Source organism: Heteronotia binoei, chromosome 10 (genome assembly GCF_032191835.1).
Source record: "Heteronotia binoei isolate CCM8104 ecotype False Entrance Well chromosome 10, APGP_CSIRO_Hbin_v1, whole genome shotgun sequence".
Classification (NCBI taxonomy): Eukaryota; Metazoa; Chordata; class Lepidosauria; order Squamata; family Gekkonidae; genus Heteronotia; species Heteronotia binoei.
In genome coordinates, this window is record NC_083232.1 from 98,575,957 (window position 1) to 98,603,356 (window position 27,400).

The 27,400-nt window shown below is 48.9% G+C and overlaps 1 protein-coding gene across 1 annotated transcript in view; it reads left to right on the top strand.

Moving 5' to 3' along the window:
• The window catches only part of LOC132578270 (band 4.1-like protein 4B), a 95,987-nt gene that overhangs the window by 30,840 nt on the left and 37,747 nt on the right, over nucleotides 1-27,400 (top strand). The window contains exons 5-7 of the mRNA XM_060248194.1: nucleotides 15,715-15,819; nucleotides 20,839-20,956; nucleotides 23,403-23,480. Coding sequence (XP_060104177.1) covers nucleotides 15,715-15,819; nucleotides 20,839-20,956; nucleotides 23,403-23,480 — 301 coding nt within the window. The remainder of the gene's footprint in view (nucleotides 1-15,714; nucleotides 15,820-20,838; nucleotides 20,957-23,402; nucleotides 23,481-27,400) is intronic.

Consider the following 27,400-nt stretch of genomic DNA (forward strand, 5'->3'; position numbering starts at 1 on the left):
AATTACTTCATCCTTCAAAAATAAGGCTTGAAAAGCACCCAGTAATTGGTCAATAATCTCTCTTTTGATGTCATTTATGCTTTCCTGGTTACCCTACCACTTCAAATGTTACAGGGAAATGATCACTTCAAAAGAATTCCCTTACAGTGACTTTAGCTAATCTTGGGAGGAGTTCACCTGCTGCAAGAATATAATCCCCAAACAGTAACTCCATGGGTAGAGATATTAGTAAAATTAGCTATCTGGTTGGATAATCTTAGCTCCTGATTTATTTATTGCATTTATATCCTGCCCTCCCCTAGCAGGCTCAGGGCGGCTAACAACAATCAACAAAACATAGTATTAAAAACAGATAAAATCATTAAAACAATCTGATGGCCTCTTAATACCAAAATTAAGCTTTGCTATTAATTCCAGCAGGTAGGTGCCAGCAATATTAAGGCCCTTGTAGAATGATATTCTGCTATTTACCCAATTTAGAGAAGTTTGGGCATTTTCCAGACCTAGATTACTAACAGACAAACAAACTGCAAAATACACTTTCAATCCACTTTGCAACTGGATTTTACTGTGTGAAAGCAGCAAAATCCACTTGCAAATGAGCAGTTAAAGTACATTGAAAGTGGATTGAAAGTGCATTATTCAGTGTGTGATAGTTCCTCAGAGCTTGCGTTCATAGATCCAGTTTGGTGTAGTGGTTAAGTCCTCTAATCTGGGAGAACTGGGTTTGATCCCCCACTCCTCCACATGCAGCTGCTGGAATGACTCTGGGTCAGTCATAACTCTCTCAGAGCTGTTCTGCTCAAGAGCAGTTCTTGAAAGAGCTCTCTCAGACCCATCTCCCTCACAGGGTGTCTGTTGTGAGGAAGGGAAAGGAGATTGTAAAATGCTCTGAGCGAAGAAGAATGTATAAATCCAATCTCCTCCTTCTCCCCCCCCCCCCCCATGAGGATTAACTGTGCTCTTATCTGACAGTCAGGTTATCAACATACTGCACGACTTTGTCCATGGAGTTGCAAAGAGTCGGACTCGACCGTGCGACTGAACAACAACAAGTCCAGAACTTTTAAATACGAGTTAAAAACTTTTTTAAAAGGAGCACATTGCATTTATCAAAGATGTTTCACCTGATGTCTTAATTATGAAAGGGACGGCACTATCATTAAATGGTTATTTTTGCACTATACTAAAGTCTAAATTCAAGTTACTAGGCCACTCATTGGACATCCTCTACTGGTGGCTTGGAGGCTGAAAACTTCAGAGCCATCTCACTTGAGTAGAGTAGCAAACAAATGATAAGGAAATTCTTTAGCATTTCTGTCATCTCCCAATCCCCTGATGGACGATGTCAGCCACGAGTAACGAGGGGATGCAGTAATCAGTAGCCCTGAACACTCCCCCCCCCCAGAAATCCCCTCCCTGTGAGCTCCACACATTTCAGGGGCCTCAGAGGGAGACAGACCATCTGCGTGAGTGTTGCCAACTCTAGGCTTGGGAAATTCCTAGAGACTCGGGGACAGAGTTTGGGAAGGAGATGGACCTGAGAAAGATGTAATGCCATAGACTGTACTCTTCAGAGCAGCCATTTCATCCAGAGGGACTGAGCTCTGTAGCCTGGAGGTCAGAAGAACTCCAGGCCCCACCTGGAGGCTGGCAACCCAATTCCACATTGATGTGCAAAGAAGGGGGGGATAAGAACATAAGAGAAGCCATGTTGGATCAGGCCAATAGCCCATCCAGTCCAACACTGTGTCACAGTGGCCAGTATATGATGCACATGCACACACACACACACACACACACACACATATATATATATATGATGCACATGCACACACACACACACACACACATATATATATGATGCACATGCACACACACACACACACACACATATATATATATATATATATATATATATATGATGTACATGCACACACACACACACACACACATATATATATACACACACACACACACACACTGTGGCTAATAGCCACTGATGGACCTCTGCTCCATATTTTTATCCAATCCCCTCTTAAAGCTGGCTATGCTTGTAGCCGCCACCACCTCCTGTGGCAGTGAATTCCACATGTTAATCACCCTTTGTGTGAAGAAGGACTTCCTTTTATCCATTTTAACCTGACTGCTCAGCAATTTCATTGAATGCCCACGAGTTCTTGTATTGTGAGAAAGGGAGAACAGGACTTCTTTGTCTACTTTCTCCATCCCATGCAGAATCTTGTAAACCTCTATCATGTCACCCCGCAGTCGACGTTTCTCCAAGCTAAAGAGCCCCATGATCCATGCTGGGCCTTTGGAGAAGACAGGCATAGTCCTTGAGAGAAATTTGCACCACAGTGGTCTTTTCCAAGGATGCCTCCCATTCCAGAGTCCTCTGCCATGTACAGGCAAGTCAGGGAGGGTCGTGTCTATAGACAAGGCTGGGTGGAAGGTAGGGTTGCCAACTCTGGGTTGGGAAATCACTGGAGATTTGGGGGTGGAGCCTGGGAAAGGAAGGGCTTGGGAAGGGAGGGACTTCAGTGGAATCTGATGTCATGCTGTCCTCCTTCCAGAGCAGTCATTTTCCCCAACGGAACTGGTCTCTGTAGTCTGAAGATCAGTTGTACTTCCAGGAGATCTCCAGACCCCACTTAGAGGTTGGTAACCCTGTCTGGCCTTTTCTGGGCACTTTGCAGAAGTTTCAGCATGAGTCGGGGCCTGGCATTCTCCCAGAATTGCAACTGACCTCCAGACGGCAAAGACCACTTTCCCTTAAGAGGGTGGACTGTCTGGCCTCGTTCCTCTGGAGCCCGCTGTGTAGCTGGCAGTTGGCAACCTTACATGGAAACCGCAGTCTCTGAATTCTTCCTCAGAGGAAGGGAGAGTTCCCAGCTAGGGATGTGCAAAAAAAATAAATACGGATTTACACGGATTCGGAAGTATATGGGAGGGAAAAATATGGAATCCCGTATATTTCTGAATTCCGTAGTCGGAATAGCCGCATATACGGTAGAAACCAATGGCAAATAGGGTATATTTGAAGCCGCCTGGAGGGGAGGGGGTTTGAGGGAGAGCCCCCAAATTTGCAGGGGACCTGCAGGGGACTCTCCCCTATAAACCCCCCAAGGCCCAAAAAGATTGGGCCAGGGGGTCCCTGTCTTTGGGCTCCCCAAAAGGCCCATTGCCAACAATGATGGGTAAAGCCCAATTAGCCACTTCCTCCACTATAGTTACTGTGGGGAAAGTGGCTTTGGCCAGAGCAGAGTTTGATGGAGAGGCCCCAAAACTGCAGGGCAGCTTCAGGGGACTTCCCAGCATGAAACCCCCCTGGCCCAAAAAGGCTGCACCCATCTGTGGGCACCCCAAAAGGAACACTGCTCCCAATGGTGAGAAAAAACCAATTAGAGCCACTTCCTCACTGTAATTGTTGTGGGGAAAGTGGCTCTGGGGAGCAGGAGGTTTTGAGAAGAGCCCCCCAAACTGCTGTGCAGCTTCAGGGCACTGTCCCACACAAAATGCACAAGGCCAAAAAAAAAATTGGACCAGGGGGTCCAATTCCTGGGGCACCCAAAGCCAAACCTAACTTCACACCAGAGAATCTCTATAGGACCCAAATGCACTACATCCCTCAATCTACTCTAAGAACCCTGCAGGCCTGGAACCAATATAAACCCAGTTGCAACGTCACTGCCACACAAAACACAATCTGCTCAAGGTCTGCTCTGCAGACCTGGCTGCAGCAAACCCAGATGCCAGCTCTCCAGCCCTGCCCCAAACAACACGGGGAGAGCTGGCCAAGCACAACAAGCCTGTTGGCTCTGGGTCTCTCACCCAGGTGCCAGCTTCCCTGCCACAGAACACACAATCTACAGATGCCAGATCTCCAGCCCTGCCCCAAACAACATGGGGAGAGCTGGCCAAGCACAACAAGCCTGCTAGTTCTGGGTCTCTCACCCAGGTGCCAGCTTCCCTGCCACAGAACACAAAATCTACAGATGCCAGCTCTCCAGCCCTGCCCCAAACAACACAGGGAGAGCTGGCCAAGCACAGCAAGCCTGCTGGTTCTGGGTCTGTCACCAGCTCCCCCCCCCCCCAAAAAAAAACAGAACCAGGAAAAGGGACAACAGGAGAAGGCCAAGAAACTCAACTGTTAAAAAGTGGCCTTTTAAATAATGAAAATTAGGCCAAATAGCACCCCCCCCCAAGAACCAGAACCAGAAGAGAAAAGGAACAACAGCAGCACAACACAGCAGCAACAAATCAAACACAGAATCCTTTTAAAACAGTAGAAAACTTAACTTTTAACAATACAGGAACTTTCCCAACCCCTCCCCCCCCAAAAAAAACCCTTCACCCTAACCCCAAGAAATCCAAGCCACCCAAATCAGGAAAAGTAAAAGGACACTGCACTTTTAAAAGTCCTCTCACTAAAGTAAGATATGGGCAAACTGGCAACCCCCCCCCAAGCCCCCTCCCCCAGCAGAACCCCCTACCCCATCCCTAACCCCAAATAAGCTGGTACCCACCACCCAAATCTGGATAAGTAAAGGGACTCTGAGTCTTAAAAAGTCCTTTTACCAACTAAAATAAAAACAAGAACCCCAAGACTGTCTTACCTTTAGATGTCTTCTCTACTCCAGGCAAGTCTGGTAAGGCTGAGAGAGAGCAGCAGCAGCTGAGGCCAAGGGCCAGCACAGCACAATCTCTCTCTCACACCAACACAGCAGCAATGGAGGAGTCCAGCCAGGCAGACTCCTTAAAAAGGTTCTCTGGCCCTACAGAGAGCAGTTTCAAAAAATAGCACTGCTCTGTGATTGGCCAGACAACAGTGCTTACTTGGGTATCCAAGTAAGATCAAAGATCAAAAGAACAACAATGTTGCTGATGGCTGGGGGATCAGCTACACAACAGCCCTTCAAAGCATGCATTTGCAATGCATTTTGCAAATGTATGCTTTGGATAGGGTGCTGGGGCTCCTCTTCCCCCTCCCCCCCTGATCCCAGGGAGGCTATGGGAGAGGCGGGAAAAGGCTACCAAAGGCGGGAAAGGAGGCAAGCAGCTCCCCTGAGGCTGCAGAAGCCCCTTTCCTGCCTTTTGCATTGACTTCCATATACTTCCGAATATATATATACGGAAGTATACGGGGAGTCATTCCAACTGGAATCGGCTGTATGTGATTCTGTATACAGCTGAATCAGTGGTGATTCGACGGTTGGTTCGGTTCGGCCAAACCGAATGCACACCCCTATCCCAGCCTCCAAGTGAGACCCAGAGGTCTCTTGGAATTACAACCGATCTCCAGAGTACGGAGGTCAGTTCCCCCGGAGAAAAGGGCCGCTTTGGAGAGGGGACTCTTTGGCCTTATGCCCTGCTGAAGCCCCTCCCCTCCTGAAACCACGCCCTCCCCAGGCTCCACCCCAAATCCCCCAACTCAGCACTGTCAATGATGTCGATATTAAATAAACCAGCGGCAGGGCTATTTTTGAGCAGGAATGCAGTTGTCAGCATCAAGGGGTGTGGTGTAATATGCAAACAGGTTCCTGCTGAGCTTTTCCTACAAAAAAGCCCTGCATAAAACAATGGTGATGTCAGGGGGTGTGGCCTAATATGCAAATGAGTTCTTGCTGGGCCTTTTCTTTTAAAAAAGCCCTGACCAATGGCGTGGTTGGGTGCCCTCCGCAATCTCTGTTCCAGCTGAGAAACACATCAAAAAGACTGCAGCAGCATTCTGGGTTTGTTTTGAGTCAAATGTGCAGCAGAACCCTGAAGAATCACTTCTGGGCGTTTTGTCATTTATTCGCACTGTTGTTGTGCTTCTGCTGGAAGGATTTTACCGGGGCTTTTCATTCATTGAGTGAGCGCCTCCTGTTTCCCCTGTGTCTGTCGCCTGCCTTTCAATATTTGGAACAAGAACAGCGTCTTTTTGTGCCTGTCAGACCCATTCAATGAGCACCTCTCGGTTTGCTAGAAGAGTCTTCTGTTTTTCGGCAAACCAGGAGGGCTGCTGTTCTGAAAGGAGCGCTTTGTTTGTCTGGTGTTCCCTTTCTTGAAAAAAAGAGTTTGCACAAGGGGAGGAGGGAGAACAAAGTCTCCCTCTTGGATCCTTCCCTCACCGTGCACAGCGGAGCCTCAGCACCCATCTTCCCCGCTGGCTCCTTCACCGTCAGACACGGGGGTGTTTGGGCACCTGCTATGCAGCCTGCTTGTTAATAAAAGGGATCACATATTATTAGAATTACGTTTAGGCTAGGATAACATTAGCAAAGTGCCAGTGATCTCTAGGGCAGGGGTCCCCAATGGCACCAGGCACCTGCCAACGCCCTTCCCGGAGCCTCCCAGTGTTTTTCAGAAAGTGGGTGGGGCCAGGTGGGGCTTTTCTCCTCTGATTGGCTGTGCAGACTGAAGGGTATCCTGTTAAACAGAGCATTTGCCTGAAATGTTGAGGAATTATATATAACCTCCCTCCCTGCTACTTGTGGTTGGCTCCACCTCCTGTAGCAGCCATTTTTTGATTGTGTCCACTGGCCTGTGGCTGAGTTCCAGAGTTGTTTGCAGGGTCATAAAGGCCCCGATCCCAAACAGGTTCTGAAAGGAAAGCAAGAGGAACAGACTAGGGACAGGGCTTCCTCTCTCACACACATGGTTCTTCCTGCTCGCCCCCCCCCCATTCTCGCTGAGATGTGAAGGCACCAGGGGTGGAATTCTAGCAGGAGCTCCTTTGCATATTAGGCCACACCCACCTGATGTAGCCAATTCTCCAAGCAAAGCCTTGTAAGCTCTTGGAGGATTGGCTACATCAGGTGGGTGTGTGGCCTAATATGCAAAGGAGCTCCTGCTAGAATTCCACCCCTAAAAGGCACACACGCACACCCCTTCCAAATGAGAAGCCATTTGCAAGCTTCTAACTCTGCTTGAGATCTAAAGATGCATTGTGGCTGTTGGAAGTGGGGCTTCAAAACCAGGGGATCCCCTGCCCAGACCTGGGGACTGGCCAGCTTAAGAGAGACTTGGTTACTTGTGGACCAAGTCTCCTTGGTTTGGCCAGTTCTCCACCCACTTCCCTGGGCCCTGCTGGGTCTCTAATCAAATAAGAGCAACCTGGTGCTCGCCAAGGGGTTGTAGAAAGTGGGTGGGGCCACTGCTTTAGACCACCAAGGCTTCAGATCGGCCATTGGATAGTTGATTGCCTGTGCAGATTTTTTAAAGCGTTGCTTCAGCCGCAGCTGCCACCACAGCACAAGAGTCTACACTGTATGGTTGAAGGTAACCTGTTGCAGCCATTTGGGGGCAGGCCATGCCTCCAGCAGCAGCCATTTTGTGGCAGCAATTTCATAGCTGCCCCCCCCGCCCCCGGCCGCCATTCTATGTTAGAATTCCCAAGGTGTCCACAGGCTCAACCAGACTGGGGACCTTGCCTAAGAGCGTTCAAAGACCTTCACATCTCAGAAATCCTCACAGCAACCCCAATTGGCAATCAGGATCTGTGCGGGCATGGGTGTAGGTGATGAGGCGGAGGTAGGGTTGCCAAGTCCAAGTCCAAGTCCAGAAATATCTGGGCACTTTGGGGGTGGAGCTAAGAGACTTTGGGGGTGGAGCCAGGAGACATTGGAGGTGGGGCCGGGAGCAAGGTTGTGACAAACATCATTAAACTCCAAAGGGAGTTCTGGCCATCACATTTAAAGGACCACATACCTTTTAAAGTTTGGTGCCTCTACCTCAAAACACAGCCCCTCCAGAGCCCAAGATACCCACAGATCAATTATACCCTATGGCAGGGGTCCCTTAACCTTGGGCCGCGGCCCACTATCAGGCCGTGGCCTGTTAGCAACTGGGCCACCACTCCCTGTCCTCCACCCCCCCGACTAGGGTTGCCAAGTCCAATTCAAGAAATCTCTGGGGACTTTGGGGGTGGAGCCAGGAGACTTTGGGGGTGGAGCCAGGAGACACTGGGGTGGAGCTAGGAGCAAGGGTGTGACAAGCATCACTGAACCCCAACGGGAGTTTTGGCCATCGCATTTCAAGGGACGGCACACCTTTTTAAATGTCTTTCTTCCCTCCACCCTCCCCTTCTCTGATTTCACCTCAGAGGTGGAGCGGGCTGAGCCCATCTTGGAGGAGCAGCTACGGTGAAGCAGAGAAGAGGCGGCAGTGGCGTCACCCACTCCGCTCCGCTTCTGAGATGAAATCAGAGAAGGGGAGGGTGGAGGCAGGCCAGGAGCGTGGCGAGCCGCGAGTCCAGGTCCTAGAAGGACCCAGATTCGCGGCTCGCCACGCTCCTGGCCTGCCTCCACCCTCCCCTTCACTGATTTTACCTCAGAGGCGGAGCAGAGTGGGCGACGCCGCTGCGCGGCTGCCGTCTCTTCTCCGGTTCACCTTAGCTGCTCTTCCGAGATGGGGCGGCTCGCCACGCTCATTGGTGTCGTTTCCCCCCCTCCCCCCGCTTCCGTTTTTTTGGAGAGTGGGGGAAGAGGCTGTAAATCCTGGGGTCCCCCACCAGGGCAGGAGGGTTGGGAAGCCTATCCCCGACAACCCCCCCCCCACTTGCCTTCGCAGCGCCGCGCTCCGTCCCCCACGCATGAGGCACCATGGCCTGCCACCTCCGCTCCCTTCCCCATGAGCAGAGGAGCCAGGAATCTTGGAGACAGCCCTACTCGCTTCGCCAGGGCCCTGGCTGATTCAGTAGTTTGAAGAGCAGGCTGGAGGAGGAAGAGTTTTGCCCCCTCCTTCACTTCTGGAAGTGAGGGGGGGAGACGCCTCCTTCAGCGCTATTAAAATAACTTAGAATCAGCCTGGTTCCAGCTGAAGTGGTAGAGCCAAGCCTCAACCCCACCTCTGATTGGGAGGGGGGACGATGACGCTTCAGGGTCATCAGAAAGCGGGGGGAGGGGAGGGGAGGGAAATGTCTGCTGGAAACTATTATTCCCTCTGAAGACATTCCCATAGGAAATAATGGAGAATTGATTTGCGAGTATCTGGGGCTATGGAGGGACTGTGTTTTGAGGTAAAGGCGCCAAATTTTCAGCATAGCATTCAGTGCCTCTCCCCAAAATACCCCTCAAGTTTCAAAAAGATTGGACCAGGGGGTCCAATTCTATGAGCCCCAAAAGAAGGTGCCCCTATCCTTCATGATTTCCTGTGAAAGGAAGGCATATAAAAGGTGTGCGGTCCCTTTTATGTGTGATGGCCGGAACTCCCTTTGGAGTTCAGTTATGCTTGTCACACCCTTGCTCCTGGCTGCACCCTCAAAGTCCCCAGATATTTTTGAATTGGACTTGGCAACCCTAGGGTGGGCCGTGGTAGCGGCAGTGGTGGCAAAACCGGTCCCTGGTGCCAAAAAGGTTGGGGACCACTGCCCTATGGGAATCGGTCTCCATAGGGTATTATGAAGTGCCCAGCAGACATGTCCCTCTCCCCCCCTGCTTTCTGATGACCCTGAAGCGGGGAGAGGGCCTCCAAACCAGGGGATCCCCTGGCCTCACCTGGGGATTGGCAACTCTAGGCTGAGGGCTGGTAACCCCCTTTTAAACCCCCGAGGGAACTAGTGAGATGTGGTGTCTGGGATGCTGCTGTGCTTTGTAGCTGCTCCAGTACGGAGGCTTGCTATCCTTCAGGTGGCACCTGGCAATCTCCCAAAATTAAAACCAATTCCCAAATGAAAGGGATCACTTCCCCTGGAGAACATGGCTGCTTTGGAGGGTGGAATCCATGGAATTGTACCCCACAGTTCCCTAGAAGTTACAGTACGTTACTTTGATTTGTGGTAAATGTTGTGTTATCTGTCATTTTTAACTTCCATGGTTAGCATATAAGAGGGCCGAAATATGTTTGCACACACTGAGCATTGTCAACCCCACTAAGATAGCGAATAATACATTTTCATATAATAAACAGAGCCCAATACCTTAATTCTTATGGTACAGTTGTAGGGGGCATTTGCCAGAAAACCATTCCCTGTGAATTCATAATTTTGCCAAAGTAATATTCTGCAATGGTGAGGATTTTTTTTTTGGTATTAGAAAGTGGAATGGATTGGCCAGGTGCTTCACAATATGTTGAACACTATGTGATAGTTCAATTACTACTGATGAGGGTGGAAATGAAGATAGAATTTTCAGAGCGATAACTTGTAATTACTTTTGTCTGTTTGTTGCAAATAGCCAAAGTAATTACAAGTTGTTTTTTTTTCTATTTCACAAGGAAACAATGGAAGTAAATGTTCTTTTATAGATCTTTTTTTCTGGGTGGAAAATACACCCAGATTTCTGAAGTTGGTGAACAAGCATTGATGTTTTCGATTTCTTTTAAAAATGCAGCCAGACACAAAAAAGTTAGAAAGCTGAGCAGAAATCAACGTATCTCTGCCTGAGGGGGCTGATGACACAGCATAGCCGTGGGAGCAGTTGCAGTGCACTGGCTGCAATGAAGACATGGAGCAGGAAGTCCCCTTTCTGTGCGAAGTTTACCAACAGTGCAGTCCTCCAGCAGCAGCAGAAAAGAGCCAGAGTCCAGGAGCTTTTGTCATTTCAGGTGTCTGATGACGTGAGCAGCAACTAACAAAAGGTCCTCCCTGCCACAAATGTGGTTGGTCTTTGAGGTGCTCCTGTACTCTCACTAGTTTCTAATGCAATCTAAAACAGTCATGGCCTTCTCACGCCACTGAAGTCAATGGATTTAAGACTGCGCTGGTAAAGGCTTTAGGCAGCCACCCTTCCTCAGACAAGGTGAAAATCTGCGGAGGACGCTGTCTGTAAAGTACAACTCACAGTCTTGTGCTCCTGAGCTGGCCTCAGGGCTGTGGAGAGAAGGGAGGGGAAGTTGGCCTCCAACCTCCCCTAGGGCTGCCAATCCCCAGGCGAGGGCAGGGGATCCCCTGGTTTGCAGACCCTTCCCCCGCTTCAGGGTCGTCAGAAAGCAGGAGGGAGGGATGTCTGCTGGGCACCATGGAGACCGATTCCCATAGGGTATAATGGAGAATTGATCAGTGAGTATCCGGGGCTCTCAGAAAGCTGTATTTTGAGGTAGAAGCACCAAATTGTCAGCATAGCATCTGGTGCCTCTCCCTGAAACACCCTCCAGGTTTCAAAAAGATCGGACCAGGGGGTCCAATTCTAGGAGCCCCCAAAGAAGGTGCCCCTATCCTTCATTATTTCCAATGCAGGGAAGACATTTAAAAGGTGTGCAGTGGTCCCTTTAAATGGGATGGCCGGAACTCCCTTTGGAGTTCACTCTATGCTTGTCACAACCTTGCTCCTGGCTCCATCCCCAATGTTTCCTGGCTCCACCCCCAAAGTCTACTGGCTCCACCCCCAAAGTCCCCAGATATTTCTTGAATTGAACTTGGCAACACTACCTTCCAATCACTTTCATTATGGGCAGCTGAGATCCTGGGTGAAACCAGGCTGCAACTAGATGGAACTTGACTGCACCCACAAATAATTACACCACAGCACTATGTGGTCTGTTAATTCAGTCCCCTTTAGCAGAAGGCCTCTGTCATCCCAGGGGGTGCACAGCTGCCAGTAGAAAGACACACACCAACTCCAGACTGTACCAATCCAAACTGTTTATTGGGAGGCACTGTGGCAGAACACACTGCAAAAGTAACTGCAAACAGAATCAAGCGCAAGATACATGAAGGCCAGAAAAAAAGACATGGATATAAAATCACAAGTAAGATGTATATGGCTACAGCAAATAATATGGGATATGTAAATAGGCAGTGCATAAGCGTGAATAGAGAAAACATTAATCTATTCTACAGCATAGTTCTAAATCATTCTCTAATAGACACTAGATCAGGAGTCCCCAGCTTGGTGCGCATAGATGCTGTGGTGCCTGCTAGTACCTTTTCTGGTGCCTCTCAAGTGTTTCTAGGAAGTGGATGGGATAGGGTTGCCAATCCCCAGGTGGGGGCAGGGGATCCCCCGGTTTGGAGGCCCTCCCCCGCTTCAGGGTCATCAGAAAGCGGGGGGAGGGGAGGGAAATGTCTTCTGGGAACTCTATGGAGATTTATTCGCATAGAAAATCATGGAGAATTGATCCACGGGTATCTGGAGCTCTTGGGGGGCTGTTTTTTGGGGTAGAGGCACCAAATTTTCGGTATAGCATCTAGTCCCTCCCCCCAAAATACCCCCCCCCCCAAGTTTAAAAAAGATTGGACCAGGGGGTCCAATTCTATGAGCCCCAAAAGAAGGTGCCTCTATCCTTCATTATTTCCTATGAAAGGAAGGAATTGAAAAAGTGTGCCGTCCCTTTAAATGTGATGGCCAGAACTCCCTTTGGAGTTCAATTATGCTGGTCACAGCCTTGATCTTGGCTCCACCCCTAATGTCTCCTGGCTCCACTCCCAAAGTCTCCTGGCTCCACCCCCAAAGTCCCCAGATATTTCTTGAATTGGACTTGGCAACCCTAGGATGGGACCAGGTGTGATTTTTGCCCAGCAAGGCATGTGACTGGCTATCGGAGATGTGATTGGCTGTGCAGATATTTTTGTTGCTTAGGCAGTCTCTGCCACCCAGCACAAGGATCTACACTATGTTACTTAAGTTAAGCTGTAGCGATTACAGGTGGGCATAAACTGAACAGTGAACTGTGGTTCAAGCATGAATTGGGCTGATTTGTGGTTCCCAAACTGGGGGTTTGGGAGGACTTGCCTCCCACAAACTCTCCCCAAACCTTCATGAGGGGTTGTGGAGGGTTCATGTGGGTTCTAAAGGCATTTAAACACCTTTGGAGTCTGACTGGAAGTGAGTTCCAAAAGGCATTTAAATGCCATCAGAGCCCACCACCAGCCCCAGGGCCTGACCTGAGTGAGCTCTGGAGGCATTTAAATGCCAGTCTGACTGAGCTCCGGGAGTAACACAGGCCCGCTTGACACCAACTAGAGGTCCTGTTTCCCAACCTAACTTCTCACAGATGAGTTGACCTTCCAGCTTGAACTCCTATCTTCTAAACTTACTCAGTCTCCTGAATATTTCCTCTTCATTTTAGCACTGCTGTGTCATGATGAACTAAAATCCTCACAGTGTCACACATGACCTCCCTCCTTCCCAAGCGGATAGGGTTGCCAAGTCCAATTCAAGAAATATCTGGGGACTTTGGGGGTGGAGCCAGGAGACTTTGGAGGCGGAGCCAGGAGACATTGGGGGTGGAACAAGGGTGTGACAAGCATAATTGAACTCCAAGGGAGTTCTGGCCATCATATTTAAAGGGACAACACACCTTTTTAAATGTCTTCCTTCCATAGGAAATAATGAAGGATAGGGGCACCATCTTTAGGGGCTCATAGAATTGGACCCCCTGGTCCAATCGTTTTAAAACTTGGGGGGTACTTTGGGGAGAGGCACTGGATAATATACTGAAAATTTGGTGCCTCTAACTCAGAAAACAGCTCCCCCAGAGCCCCCGAAACCTCCAGATCAATTCCTCATTATACCCTATGAGAATCAATCTCCACATAGGGAACAATGCTCAGCAGACGTTTTCCTCCCCCCTCCGTTTCTGGTGAATCTGAAGTGAGGGATTGGCCTCTCGACTCATGAGTTGCTGCCAATTTCTTCAAAGTAACACAGACACCCCATCCCAAGAGGGAGCCTTTCAATCGGAGACTGAAGCCTCCGGAGGTGAAAAGGCACATGGTCCTCTGGGGGTGGGGCTTCCTCCTGCTGGCCAGCTGACTGGTGGTGGGAAGGAGCCTGGGGAAGTGGAAGAACCCCCGCTGGTACCTGGGGATTGGCAAGCCTATCCGAGAGTGAGCTCTGAAGGCTTTTATAGGCCTTCAGATCCCACTTCTGGGTGGAGCCTTCCCATATGAAAGCATATGAGGGAGCTCAGTTGAGTCAGGCAGCCCTTTCCAGGTCTTCAGACCTCATTCTCAAAGCTCAGTTGGTCCGGCCTGACCTGGAGATGGGCCTGAAAACATTTAAATGCTTTCAGAGCTCATTCAGGATGGGGCTGAACTCCTAAACCAGACAAACCTCAACCCAGTTCACCCAATGGAGGAGTTTGTTGGAGGTTCGGGGTTCGTGAAAACCCTGAATCATGAACCTCCATTTTCCCAGTTCATGCTCAACCCTAGAAGCATAGAGCTGGAAGGGACCTCCAGGGTCAGCATTCTGTGGCAATCGCTCTACGTCTAGCTCTGCCTTCTGCAGCAGCCATTTTGTGGATGTGCCCACCGTGTCATGTCAGAATTCCAAATGTTCCCACAGGCTTAAAAGGTCGGGGACCCCGTATGAGGTAGTGGATAAAGAAACCACATAAACCATTAGGCGTTGTAGATATGTGCAAAACAGAAGGCAGCAATCATGAGAGCAAGCTTAATGTATGTTATCCAATGCAAATCTAATTTTTAAATCCATTAATTCTCACCCACCCCTGCCCTTCTGGATATAGCTCAGTTTCCTAGTAAGCAAACTGATGCGGTTTCATACCTGCCAATCCAAGGCTCTGTGGCATCATCATTATACCCCACGGAAATCCCTCTTCTCCCCAAACCCCAACAGGAATTTCCCAATTCAGAGCTGGCAGCCCTACACTGGAACAATCACACAAAAGGAGATCAAAAATCCAGCAGTCCACGATTCTGCCCTGTAAATGCAGGGGCGTTGAACTCATTTGTTATGAGGGCCGGATTTGACATAAATGAGACCTTGTGGGCAGGGCTTTGTTTGTACAACAAGCCCAGCAGGAACTCATTTGTTTATTAGGCCACACCCCCTGATATCACCATTGTTTTACATAGGGCTTTTTTAAAGAAAAAGCCCAGCAGGGACTAATTTGCATATTAAGCCACACCCCCTGACACCAAGTCAGCCGGAACTGTGTTCCTGTGCGTTCCTGCTCAAAAAAACCCTTCTTGTGTGGCCGGGCCATGTGTCTCATGAAATGTAATGCCAGGTAGTGGAGACATAAACTTTATAAAAGACACAGAGAATCACACAGATTTTTTTTTAAAGCTTTAAATAAAACATGCTTAAAAGATGAGCACTTTTGCAATATTTTGTTTAACCATCTCTGATAACTGAAGGAAGTAAGAGGGAGAAGGAAACAGACTTGCTCGTGGGCCTGCTAGGAGCCCTCTGGGGGCCCCCGGGCCACATGTTTGACGCCTCTGACTAACGCAGGAGGAGTTGTCTGTTGTAAAAATCCATTTGAACTCCAATTCAAACTAGAGTTTTCTTCCAATAGTAAGGAGTGTTTTCCCAACATTTACAGCTACTTGGGATCAGAGGTTCCTCCTGGGATACATAACAAGCTCTCCATGCTGTGTTGTTGCAGCCTCAGCAAAAGTCACAATTTGTAATGGCAAACAACCGAGCGTCAGGGTCCAAAACCCGATTGATGGAGGCTGTCAGTGTGCCAGTCCAAGGCCCCAAGTGTCCTGGGTTAACCTGCTGCAGTGGGTCAAGGTGTCGGAGCAGGATCTGGGAGACCCAGGTTTGACCCCTGCTCTGCCACAGAAGCTAGCTGGGTGAGACCTCAGGCCCATCGCATGCCCTCAGCCCAGCCTGCCTCACAGGGTTGTTGTGAGGACAAAGTGAAAGAGAGGAGAAGGATGGAAGCCGCTTTGAGTCTCCACTGGGGAGAAAGGCAGGTATAAATCCAGTCAAGTAATTAACTGATTAATCGTTTAACGGAGGCATGATTAATAGAGAATACGTTCTTTAGTCTGCCGACAATCCTAATTTTTGTCCTTGGTGTTGTCCTTAGAAGTCCAGCTCCTTTACGGCCGGACACGACGCAGACAAACAGCGTGCCGGACAAGCAGGAGGTGAAAGTATCTCGCGTGAGGAAACTGACAAGGCAGTACAGCTTGTGAGTGCGTTTTGTGGAACAGCCGCCATGTGACTGTGAACACACGGAGTTGCCTTGTACTGAATCAGACCCCTCCCCTCCCCGGTCCATCAAGGTCTGTGTGGCCTACTCAGTCTGATAGAGGAATCTGACTCTTTCAACTGGAGGGGTTGAACCTGACTCCTTCTGCATGCCAAGCAGATTCTCTGCCACTGAGCCAGGGAGCCTGCCTGACTTATCATGTAGGCTTTCTTTGTAGCAGGAACTCCTTTGCATCTTAGGCCACACCTGGAGCTGACAGTCAGCCCTATAAGAAGAGCCCCGTAAGCTCTTGGAGGTTTGGCTACATCAAGGGTGTGTGGCCTAATATGCAAAGGAGTTCCTGCTACAAAAAAAAGCTCTGGTCTAATACGTTTCAGACCAAGAAACTATATTTTTGTATGGTTAGTGCTACCCAAAGTCTCATGTACCCCTCTACGAAAGCACATCTGGAACATATCTGAAGCTGTGGCTCAGTGGTAGAGCATCTGCTTGGCAAGGTCGCCGGTTCAATCCTTGGCCTCTCTAGCTAAAAGATCTGGCAGCAGGTGATGTGAAAGACCTCTGCCTGAGACCCTGGGAGAGCTGCTGCCAGTCAGAGTAGACAATACTGACTTGGATGAACCACAGGGGTCTGACTCAGTATCAGGCAGCACCATGTCTGTTTTTCTGTTGTCTGTTGGGTTGTCTGTTTGGAGTTTCCCCAGAATTACAACTGTTCAGACTCCAAAGATCAATTCCTCTGCTCCCAATTGCAGTTTCCAAGGGTGGAGTCTAAAGTATCATGTCCCTGTTGAGCTCCCCCTCCTCCCCAAACTCTTGCAAGCTCCACCCCTCAAATCTCCAGGAATTGCTGAAACCAGTCTGGCAACCCCATATAAGCCTAAAGGAAATGGTAATGAAGACAGTTGAGAGGAGTAGGACAATAGGCAAGGTATTCAATAAAGTTTCTACATTCTCTGTTTAGTTTTTAAGGGAAATGGTATCAGCTATTATGTAATAGTGTGTGGTTTCTTGGGAACTTTTTCAAGATAGATTGGACTGCTAATAGCTGGTGGTCCCGCCATGGTCTGTATCCCACAGATCTGTTCCTCTAGTGGAAGCATTTTCCTCTGGTAGAAGGAGAGCACGGCATTTTGGGTAAGAACATCACACAGCAGGGGAACACTCACTCCTTCCATCAGAAGCAAGAATTGTTAATAGAAGCAATAGATGGGAACCAACACAATGCTTCAAGAGAAGATGGCTTTCATGTGGTTAAAAATATCCAAGAGCTCCGGATCATCTTGGAATCTGGTAATAAGTCCAACAAGGTTTGAATCCAGTGGCACCTTTAAGACCAACAAAGTTTTGTTCTGGGTAGAAGCTTCCGTGTGCATGATTTTCTTGGTGAGAAGGAAGTAAATAATGTTATGAAAGATCAGTTGGGACATGTACCAAAGTCCAGGTTCCAGTGTTCAAACATGGGCACACATGTCCTTTTACACTTCATAACTACCTAGTGAGCTTGTAAGCATGCATAAGGAAAATATAGGAAAAATATAGTGGATGCTTCCTTTAAAAAAAAAAATGTCGCTCTTGAATTGATATTTTACAAAATCAATGGGACAAAATATCCGGAGTTCCAGCTTGCTGCCAGCATCCAAAGCCACAGTGCTTATGAAAGGGGATTAAAGTCGCTGCTGTGCTTTCCAAATGGCTGCGAATCCATGCCGAGTTGGCAGGCAAGGGGCAAAAATTCCACTTCCGTCCAAATGAGGACAGAAACAGATTTACCTGGCAAGACTGGGGAAGAAGGCCAAGTGATCCCTGCTGTGTCTGAAGGGGAAAGACGTAGAGAATGTCAGCAGCCTTAATGCAAAACAAGGATTAACTAGGTCAGGAACCAAATCCTGTCCTTTTGCATTAATGAAGGGCCCAGTTAATACAAAGGCATTGTGTTTTCTCATAAGCAAGGAAAGAATGTGCCATCCATGGTTCCTGCAGGCTAACAAATCTAATTCCGTTTTTGTGGACAAGAACAAGCTCTCCAGGAGACTCTGTTAGGGCAACGAGGGACGCAAGATGGGACCATCATGGAGGTCCAGCCTAGCCTGTCCCCCTTCACCTGCCACAGTCGTGGCTTCTTTGTGGTGTTTGCACAAGTTTATTTGCCACTCAGCTATTGTCCTTGCAAGTGCTCTTGAGGGAATCTGTAAGGCGGTCAGAGGCACGAAAGGCCAGACTTTAAAGCTTGATTTTATTTTATCAGATTTATCTCCCTCTCCATAGCAGGCTGACAGTAGTCAGCTGAGGTAAAGCGATGGTTAGCCAAACTGAATGGGGATATGAGGGATCCTTTTGGCTTCCCCATTAATGAGAGAGGTGAACTCTGAAACTGGGGCATTCAAACTATGAATTGCCTTAGCTTGGTAATCCAGGCTCCAATACAACCTGCAAATGAAGCCTCTTTTTTCAGGGGGCGGGACAGTATTCTTGTAGACTGTGTGTGTGTGTGTTTGCACCTGGAAGTCATGTTGACCTCTGATGACTGACTCCTGCTGGTCAGAGAGGTGGCTGAATAGAGCCTGCCCCTATTGCCCCAACTGGGTATTTCAAGGACGGTCCCCCATCCAAGCACTAACCACAGTTGACCCTGTTTAGCTTCTGAGATCTGACGGGCTATCCAGGGCAGGAACGCAATTGAAACCCTTTGGATTCAGGTGTATATTCCTAGTGCGTAGCTGGAGGTCAGTTGTAAAAGTGGAAGATCCCCAGGCCCCACGTGGAGGCTGGCAACCGTAGCTCAGGGGGGTCATCTTTGGGAGAAAAAAAAGAAAAAGAAGGCCTTGGCTACTTGCTGGAAGGTCCAGCCATAAAGTTTCTGCCAATTGCTTGAGCAACCGTTGTCACTTTGGGTAGGTCTAGGAATAGGGTTGCCAAGTCCAATTCAAGAAATATCTAGGGACTTCGTGGGTGGAACCAGGAGACTTTGTGGGTGGAGCCAGGAGACATTGGGGGCGGAGCCAGGAACAAGATTGTGACAAGCATAATTGAACTCCAAGAGAGTTCTGGCCATCACATTTAAATGTCTTCCTTCTATAGGAAATACTGAAGGATAGGGGCACCTTCTTTTGGGGCTCATAGAATTGGACCCCCTGGCCCAATCGTTTTGAAACTTGGGGGATACTTTGGGGAGAAGCACTAGATACTATACAAAAAAATTGTTGCCTCTACCTCAAAAAACAGCTCCCCCAGAGCCCCCGAAACCTCCAGATCAATTCCCCATTATACCCTATGAGAATCGATCTTCACATAGGGAATAATGAAGTGCTCAGCAGATGTTTCCCTTCCCCCCACCCCGTTTCTGGTGAGTCTGAAGCAGGGGATTGGCCTCTCTACTCACGAGTTGCTGCCAACTTCTTCACAGCAGCACAGACACACCATCCCAAGAGGAAGCCTTTTGATGAAGCCTCCGGAGGTGCAAAGGCACATGGTCCTCTGGGGGCGGGGCTTCCTCCCGCCGGCCAGCTGAACTGGGGGTGGGAAGGAGCCTGGGAAAGCGGAAGAACCCCAACTGGGACCTGGCGATTGGCAAGCCTATCTAGGAATCTCCAGGAACTTCCTGATTAGAACTTTCTGCGAGTAGCCAAGGCCTTATTTTCCTTTTTAATTTTTCCTCCCAGGACTGTGTGGTCCACCCCCAACGCTGCCGTGGCAACCCTAATAACTGAACGCTGCATCCGCCTCTGCATTCTGAAGTCCCAACACTTTGAGAGGGGAATTGCACTGATAGGGAAGTGCCAGACAGCCGAGCCAAAAGTTGATTTGCCCGAGTAGTGGACAATGTGGAATAGAGTTGCAAACGGGTCACGTTTTTTTAAAAAAATGGCGAGTTGCAAATGGTCAGGTGTTAAGGGGGGAAATGATAATGAAATAAAGTCAGGATCCATTAATGGTTTTGAACAGCTTTCAGGATCTTGAGAGATATCTCAGTATTGTCTGGGCATGAAAACCGGAACGATTCGTTGTACTTGTAGAGAGCCCAAACTGAGCTTGTGGTCGAGAAGGTGTCTGACTGCTATGCTCACATCCTTGTTTTGTGTCGTCAGTGAATGCGCTTGCCTGAATGAGATGCTTTTTAGAGGTCTGTGCATTTGTAGTGCATTTGTAGTCAGCAACGGCATCTGTTCCCTGGGAAGCACAGCTGTGTGGGGCTACCAGGAGGTTCCCATAGCAGCAGCAGGTCATCGCTCCTGTTCTGAATCAGGACCACCTGTGGACTTCCTTTAGGGTTGCCAATCCCCCGGTTTGGAGGCCCTCCCCCTGCTTCAGGGTCATCAGAAAGCGGGAGGGGGGAAGGAAATGTCTGCTGGCCACTCCACATTCCCTATGGAGACCGATTCCCATAGGGCATAATGAAGAATTGATCTGTGGGTATCTATTGATCTGTGGGTATCTGGGGCTCTGGGGAGGGGGGGGCTGTTTTTTGAGGTAGATGCACCAAAACTTCAGCATAGCATTCAGTTCCTGTACCCAAAGTGCCTCTACCCAAAATGCCCTCCAGGTTTCAAAAGCTCCAAAAGAAGGTGCCCCTATGCTTCATTATTTTCAACAGAGGGAAGGCATTTAAAAGACATGCATTCCTTTTAAAGATGATTGCCAGAACTCCCTTTGGAGTTCAATGAGGCTTGTCACAGCCTTACTCCTGGCTCCACCCCATATGTCTCCTGGCCCCACCCCCAAAGTCTCCTGGCTCCACCCCAAAGTCCCCAGATATTTCTTGAATTGACTTGGCAACCCTAGCTTTTTTCACCACTGGAACGGTACCGGCTGGACCCTTCTGTATTCTTTGAAAGAAAACTTGCTTGCCAAACTGGGTGATGGTGTAGAAAGACTACAAGGATGAGTGCCCAAGAAAGCTGGAATGCTTTGAAAGGATTTTCCCATTAAAGTCAACACTTTGAAAACAGTGTTCGGTATTGCAATGAGCCAAGTTTTGTGCTCTTTTAACAAACACAGTGATGAAGATGACCTTCCCCCGGCACTGGCAGCAGCAGTCGGAGCATCTCCACCCCCCTCCTCTGCATCTCCTGCATCACAGAAGATATCCGGAGGACAGTTCTCGTCATGTACAAAGGTACAGAGGGACAATTAGCATTGGGCGGGGGGGGGGTAGGCTTGCCAATCCCCAGGTCCCGGGGGGGAGTACTTCCTCTTTCCCAGGCTCCTTCCCACTCCCAGTCAGCTGGCCGGAGGGGGGGGAAGCCCCGCCCCCACAGCCACCATGTGCCTTTCCACCTCTGGAGGCTTCAGACTTCACTTGGAAAGGCTTCCTCTTGGGATGGTGTGTCTGTGTCTTTAAGGCTGAAGGGGGGTGGGGGGGAGGAGGAGACAGAACAACATGGCTGCTCCCAGTGCCTGTGAAAGCAACCCAGGCCCTCCATTGGTTGCACAATCTTTTCAGAGGTTATCAAAGATTTCAGGTTTTCACGGTTGGTAACATTAGGGTTTGTAGAGTCTTTTGGGATCAAGTGCCGTGTTCTACTGGAGAAAGTTTTCCTTCCAGACGTTTTGTTCTCAGCTGCGGAGAACATCCTCAGTGGCGTTGCAGCCGGAGCAGGCGCTCTGACCTTCTTGGCTGCTCAGACCTTCTCGACAGCAGCCAAGAAGGTCTGAGCGCCTGCTCCGGCTGCAACACCACTGAGGATCTTCTCCACAGCTGAGAATGAAACGTCTGGAAGGAAAACTTTCTCCAGTAGAACACGGCACTTGATCCCGAAAGACTCTACAAACCCTAATTTTCAGAGGTTGTTTGCATAGGAAAGATAAACTTGAACCTTTGGTTGCTCTGTGTTACTTTGAAGAAGTTGGAAGTTCAGCAACTTGTGAGTAGAGATGCCAATCCCCAGGTGAGCGCAGACCCTGCCCCCACTTCAGAGTAGTCAGAAACGGGGTGGGGGGTGGGTGGGGAATGTCTGCTGGGCACTTCATTATTCTCTATGGAGATTGATTCCCATAGGGTATAATGGAGAATTTATCTGGGGGTATCTGGGCTCTGGATGAGGCTTTTTTGAGGTAGAGGCACCTTTTTTGAGGTAGAGGCACCAAATTTTCAGTATAGCATCTGATGACTCTCCTCAAAATGCTTTCCAAGGTTCAAAAAGATTGGGTCCAATTCTATGAGCCCCAAAAGAAGGTGCCCCTATCCATTATTTCTAATGTAGTGAAGGCATTTAGAAGGTGTGGGGTTCCTTTAAATGTGATGGCCAGAACTCCCTTTGGAGTTCAATTGTGCTTGTCACAACTTTGCTTATGGCCCCACCCCCAGTGTCTCCTGGCTCCACCCCCAAAGACCCCAGATATTTCTTGAACTGGACCTGGAAACCCTGGAGGGAGGAGCCTAACAGGTGGAGGTCAACAGTCACAACAGCTTATGATAAGGCAAGGCCAGTTCCAGGGTTTTTTTGTTGGGGGGGAGGCAGAAGTTTGCATGGGCCCCCTCCCTGCCTACTACAAGACCCCACCTTGCTTTCCTCCACCTGTCCCCCCCCCACCTGCCTGTGTGTCCTTCCTACCCCGCCCCCCCGGCACTCACAGCTCTCTCCACTGTCTGCAGGCCCTTTGCCTAATGGCCCTCTAGGCAGTGCACATCGTTGGTGGTCTTAAAGGTTAATATCAGCATCATGAAATGGACCCAGAGTTGTATAGACAGCCAGTGCGGTTCACGGAGCATAGGCTGGATATGCATATCCACAAGGGAAAGTATTGAAGGAACCCTTTCCCAGAGGAAAGGAAAGTATTGTAGGAATGGCGCTTCCATGCAAAAAGGTTTCCATGTAGAACCCTGCCCGGCTAACAAGTTATGTCCAATGTTTCCTTTAAGCAGAGTTAGCATGAGCTAGCTCACAGATTTTTAGCCTCACACATTTTTAGGGTTTGTAGAATCTTTCGGGATAAAGTGCACTTGATCCCGAAAGATTCTACAAACCCAAATGATGTTACCAGCCGTGAAAACCTGAAATCTTTGATCACACATTTTTGTCTTAGCTCAGGAAGGTTGACCCCAGAACAGAATAATTTATGCGGCAGCTCACAATTTTAATGCCAGGAGCTCACAACTTAAATGCCAGTAGCCCACAAAGTAGAATTTTTGCTCACAAGACTCTGCAGCTTAGAGGGAACATTGGTTATGTCCTGTTCATGGTGGAGAGAAGGGGCACATGATGCATCCCTCAGAGTCACCAGACCTGGGCATTATTTTGTAACCAGACTGGGAGGCTAAAGAGGAGTCTTTAATTGGGGAGGTTCACACATTCTTCTGTTCCTGTTGTTGTTTGGGAACTGTCACACTGGTTGGATAATGCGCTTTCAGTGTTCTTTAGCAATCCTTTGCAGCTGGATTTTTCTGCGTGAAACAGGAAAATCGACTTGCTAGAGTGCTTTGAAAGTGCATTATCCAACGTGTGCTAAATCAGCCTATCTTTAAGATTTAAACTTTGGAGGCTGGTTCTCTGAATTAAAAGTGTGCATTTTGGAATCCAAAGCATTTAGCAATTGTTAAACTGTTCGATTTTATGCTTCAGAGCCCCACAGATATGGGAACTACATTTGCCCTGGAGCCAGGGGATCTGCTGATGGACTTCACAGAAGCTACTCCGATGGTAAACGATTTCATTTTGAAACCTTGGGAAATTAAGGTCTGGAGAATTTCTTAGGTCCTGTTTTGTAGAGGTTGTTACAGTGGTTGTGCTTGTAACATCTTACGAAAGGATGTCATTGCCTCTGAGGTTTTGTTAATCTGGTTTACATCTCTCTAATAATGGGCTAATGTTTGGATAGATTTCTGATCTTGACTGGGTAAATTTCTTGTCTAGTTTAAGACTTCTAAAACAAAAAAATGATCCCACGGAGGAAATTGTGTCCTCAGAAAGATCTGATGTTTTAAAACACTTTCCTCGATTATCTTTGTTTCATTGGATAGTAGATGTTTGCTGATTGGAGATTCCAGAGACAAGACTGGGGCTCAAACACATTTTATAAATATACATTTGTTGGGAAACTTGGCTAAAGCGCTGCTCTTGAGCCGTCCCCAGCTGTTGAGATGGCCACATTTCGTGAGTGAGTGTTTGATTACTTTAAGTGTTATGTGATCTGAGGACAGCAGAGAGTCCACAGTGGCTTCCATCACAGGGCTGAGGCAATGATTGGCTGCTTTTTTCAGGCCTTCTGATTGGCCATGAGAGAGAGGCAATGATTGACTGCTTGTTTTGGGCCTCCTCATTGGCCATAATTTATTGCTGAATTGCTGTAATGATGGAATACAGGTTGTTGGTTTTTTTTAAATAACTGCCCGCCCACCCTGCCCCAAGACAAATAGGTGAGGTGGGCAGAGACTTGTGAAATGGAACAGGCATTTCAGAATGGAGAAAAAACAAGATCAAGCCATTTCAGGGAAAAGAAAAAAAAAAGGATTGAGGTAAGGCTTCCGAAAAAGTGGGACTGCAAGGGTGAGCTAACAAAGGTGAGTGGAAATGAGGAGTAGCAAAGGGAAATGAAACCAGAACATTAAGCCTGTCCGGCAGACATTGATGACTGTTATCGGGTGACTGCAGCAGGCTCTGCTATTTCTGTCTATGAGTCGGCTACTAGGGATATAACATCACAACTGAAAATCGGTGCCACTGGGAGCGGAACAATTTGTTACCTTTTTTCATGTGTTTTCACATGTTCCCACAGCCACACTGCAGCTGCAGGGAACTGCTTCTAAAGACAAAAGGCAAGAGCCCGAATGGGCTCGGAACAGCACCGGGGCAGGGGGGGGGAGTACTTCTGGCTCCCCTCCCCCAGCAGCTTTCTTGCATGAGGGGGGTGAGGGGGGTTATTTCTGTTTGTGCAAAGCCTTCCTGGTTGTTGAATGTTCCGCAACGAAGAGATGTGCCTGCATGTGTGAACCGACTCGAGTGCATCGTGATTTGGAGGGGGGAAAGACACCTTTGCTGGCTTGATGTTTTGATGTTTGAATGGCATGAAACCGTTCCCTTCTGAAATCTGGTCACCCTGGCAGAGCTGTCTAAAAAGGAATGGTGGTCTCCTTCAGCCTTCCTTTTGGAAAGCTCTTTCCAGCCCTACCTGGATCAAGACTTACACCAACGCTTTTACTTTCAGTACGGAATCTCTAGACTCCCTTGTTAGGAAACCCCTTGAAAAACATCCGATGTCCTCAAATGTTTCCTTCTCTGGCCAGGTCCGGTCTTCTCCCCAGTGGGGGGATTTGGGGATTGTTCCAGGAGAGGCAAGGCCATCCCCGACACAATGACGTGGGAGTGGGGCCTCCCCTGCCAGCCACCTGGCCGGTGGTGGGCCTGAGCCCATGAAATTGGGGACCGGAATCCCTAGCCAATCTTGATCTGTTATGTCCAATCCTGCCCATTTTTTCATTAATCCCAGATGCTCAATGATTCCCCTCATGATCGCAGCAAATGTGTGGCGTAGGAGGGGATACTGTAATGGAGTCTGGGAGGGCCCTCGTGGATCACCTCTCTGTCTTCTGAGGGCTCATAAGTCTGTCGCTTCCCCGCTGGAGGAAGATGGGCCGCTCCGGCAGAGTCAAGGATGGGAGGACATGTTGTGTCTTTATATATAGGGCCCTCCCCCCACTGCCGCAGGCGACAGTTTACAAGAGAAGAGATGTAAAGGGAGAAGTGAGTAAAGAGAACTCAGGAACCCTGTTGATTCTGGCCTCAATCGTCCCTCCGCCATTGGCAATCCTAGTATCTGACGCAGACTCTGTCTCCGTCCTGCAGATGGTCAGCTCATGTAGGTTTTACGGATGATCCAAGTGGCTTTGGGGTCAGCTGGTTGCTTCCCAGTCTTTGGGGTTTTGTGCTTCTGTCTTTTCCCACCAGACCAGCTATGTGATTTAAACATAAACGAGCTTAAAAGGCAGTTTGAGTCCAGTGGCACTTTTAAGGCCAACGAAGTTTAATTCTGGGTATAAACTTCCATGTGCATAAACAAAGTTTATTCCCAGGAGGCAGTTTCGTTGGCCTTAAAGGTGCCACTCGACTCCAACTTTGTTTGGTTGCTTCAGACCAACGCGGCTGCCCACCTGGATCGAACACAAAAACATAATCCCCAAGCTAACTTGTCCCTTCTGTCCAGTGTAGTGAATTGCTTCCTGGTCTCTGCCAGTTCCCATGGGACACTGTAGAAGGAATTGTAAATTATCCACATTGGCTGGGCAGGAGGTGGGATTCCAGTTCCATTTTTCAACACCAGGAGCCACCAGCCCTTTTAAAATGATTATTTCAGAATAGCACCATAATAATAAAAACAATTATGAGCAATGACTTTGCCTGGCTGCAAAGTAAAAACCAGCCCTTAGGCTCTCTCCTCAGGAAATAGAGGCTAATAATGAGCTGTTGACAGCAAAAGGAAGAAGAGAAGAGATTGGATTTATACCCCACCCTTCGCACACAGTCTCAGAGTGGTTTGCAATCTCCTTCCCTTCCTTTCCCCCCCAAGAGACACCTGCTGAGGTAGGTGGGGCTGAGAGAGCTCTCAGAGATGAATTGCTCTTGAGAGAATAGCTCTGCGAGAACTTGTGGCTGACCCAAGGTCATCCAGCTGCTACAAGTGGAGGAGTGGGGAATCAAACCCGGTTCTCCCAGATTAGAGTCTGCACTCCTAACCACTACACCAAACTGGCTGCCATAGGGGGGAACTGGCATCTTTTCTGAAGGGGACTTGCTTTCAGGCAGACATGCAACAGTGAAGCTGGTGGATCTCAGGAATAGAGTGCTATGTTAAATCAAGTAGAACAGAAGTTATGTTTCTGTTTTGCTTGTTGCTGGATGCTGGATGCTGAAAAGGAACTTGGCAGCCCCACAGAGGGGGAAAGGCTGTTGTGGGAACCAGGGGTGAAATTCTAGCAGGAGGTCCTTTGCATATTAGGCCACACCCCCTGATGTAGCCAATCCTCCAAGAGCTTACAAAAAAGAGCCTTGTAAGCTCTTGGAGGATTGGCTAGATCAGGGGGTGTAGCCTAATATTCAAAGGAGCTCCTGCTAGAATTCCACCCCTGATGTGAACCGTCCATGATTTACTTTATTCCATAAACTCAGTAGGAATCACTATGAACCAGGCCCATAATTACAGTGGGAGCTCTCAGGGCCTGGCCGCCCAACTTATTGCAAAGGCCTCCCAATTTCCCATCCAGCCCAGGCCCCCTGACCTGGACCCCCCTCCTCCTCCCCAGTGCTGTGAGCAGCAGGCCAGCCAGTGAGCGTATGGGCAGCCCACCGACCCCAACCCCATTCACAGCTGCAGAGAGCGCTCAGCCGCCTCTCGCTTCCTCACTGGACACTGGCTGTGGGAAGAGGCACAGATAAGCCAGGCTCAGGCTGCTGCTACTCTCTGTCTGTGACACTTACTCACCCACCGCTCCCCTCCCTGGACACATCTTTCTTGCAGCGTCTTGCAACCGCCACCCCCAGGCGATGAACCGACAGCGATGGCCCCGATGCCAAACCTCGGTGCTCATACAAGATGCTGAGCCCAGACCAAGCCATCTGCCACTCCC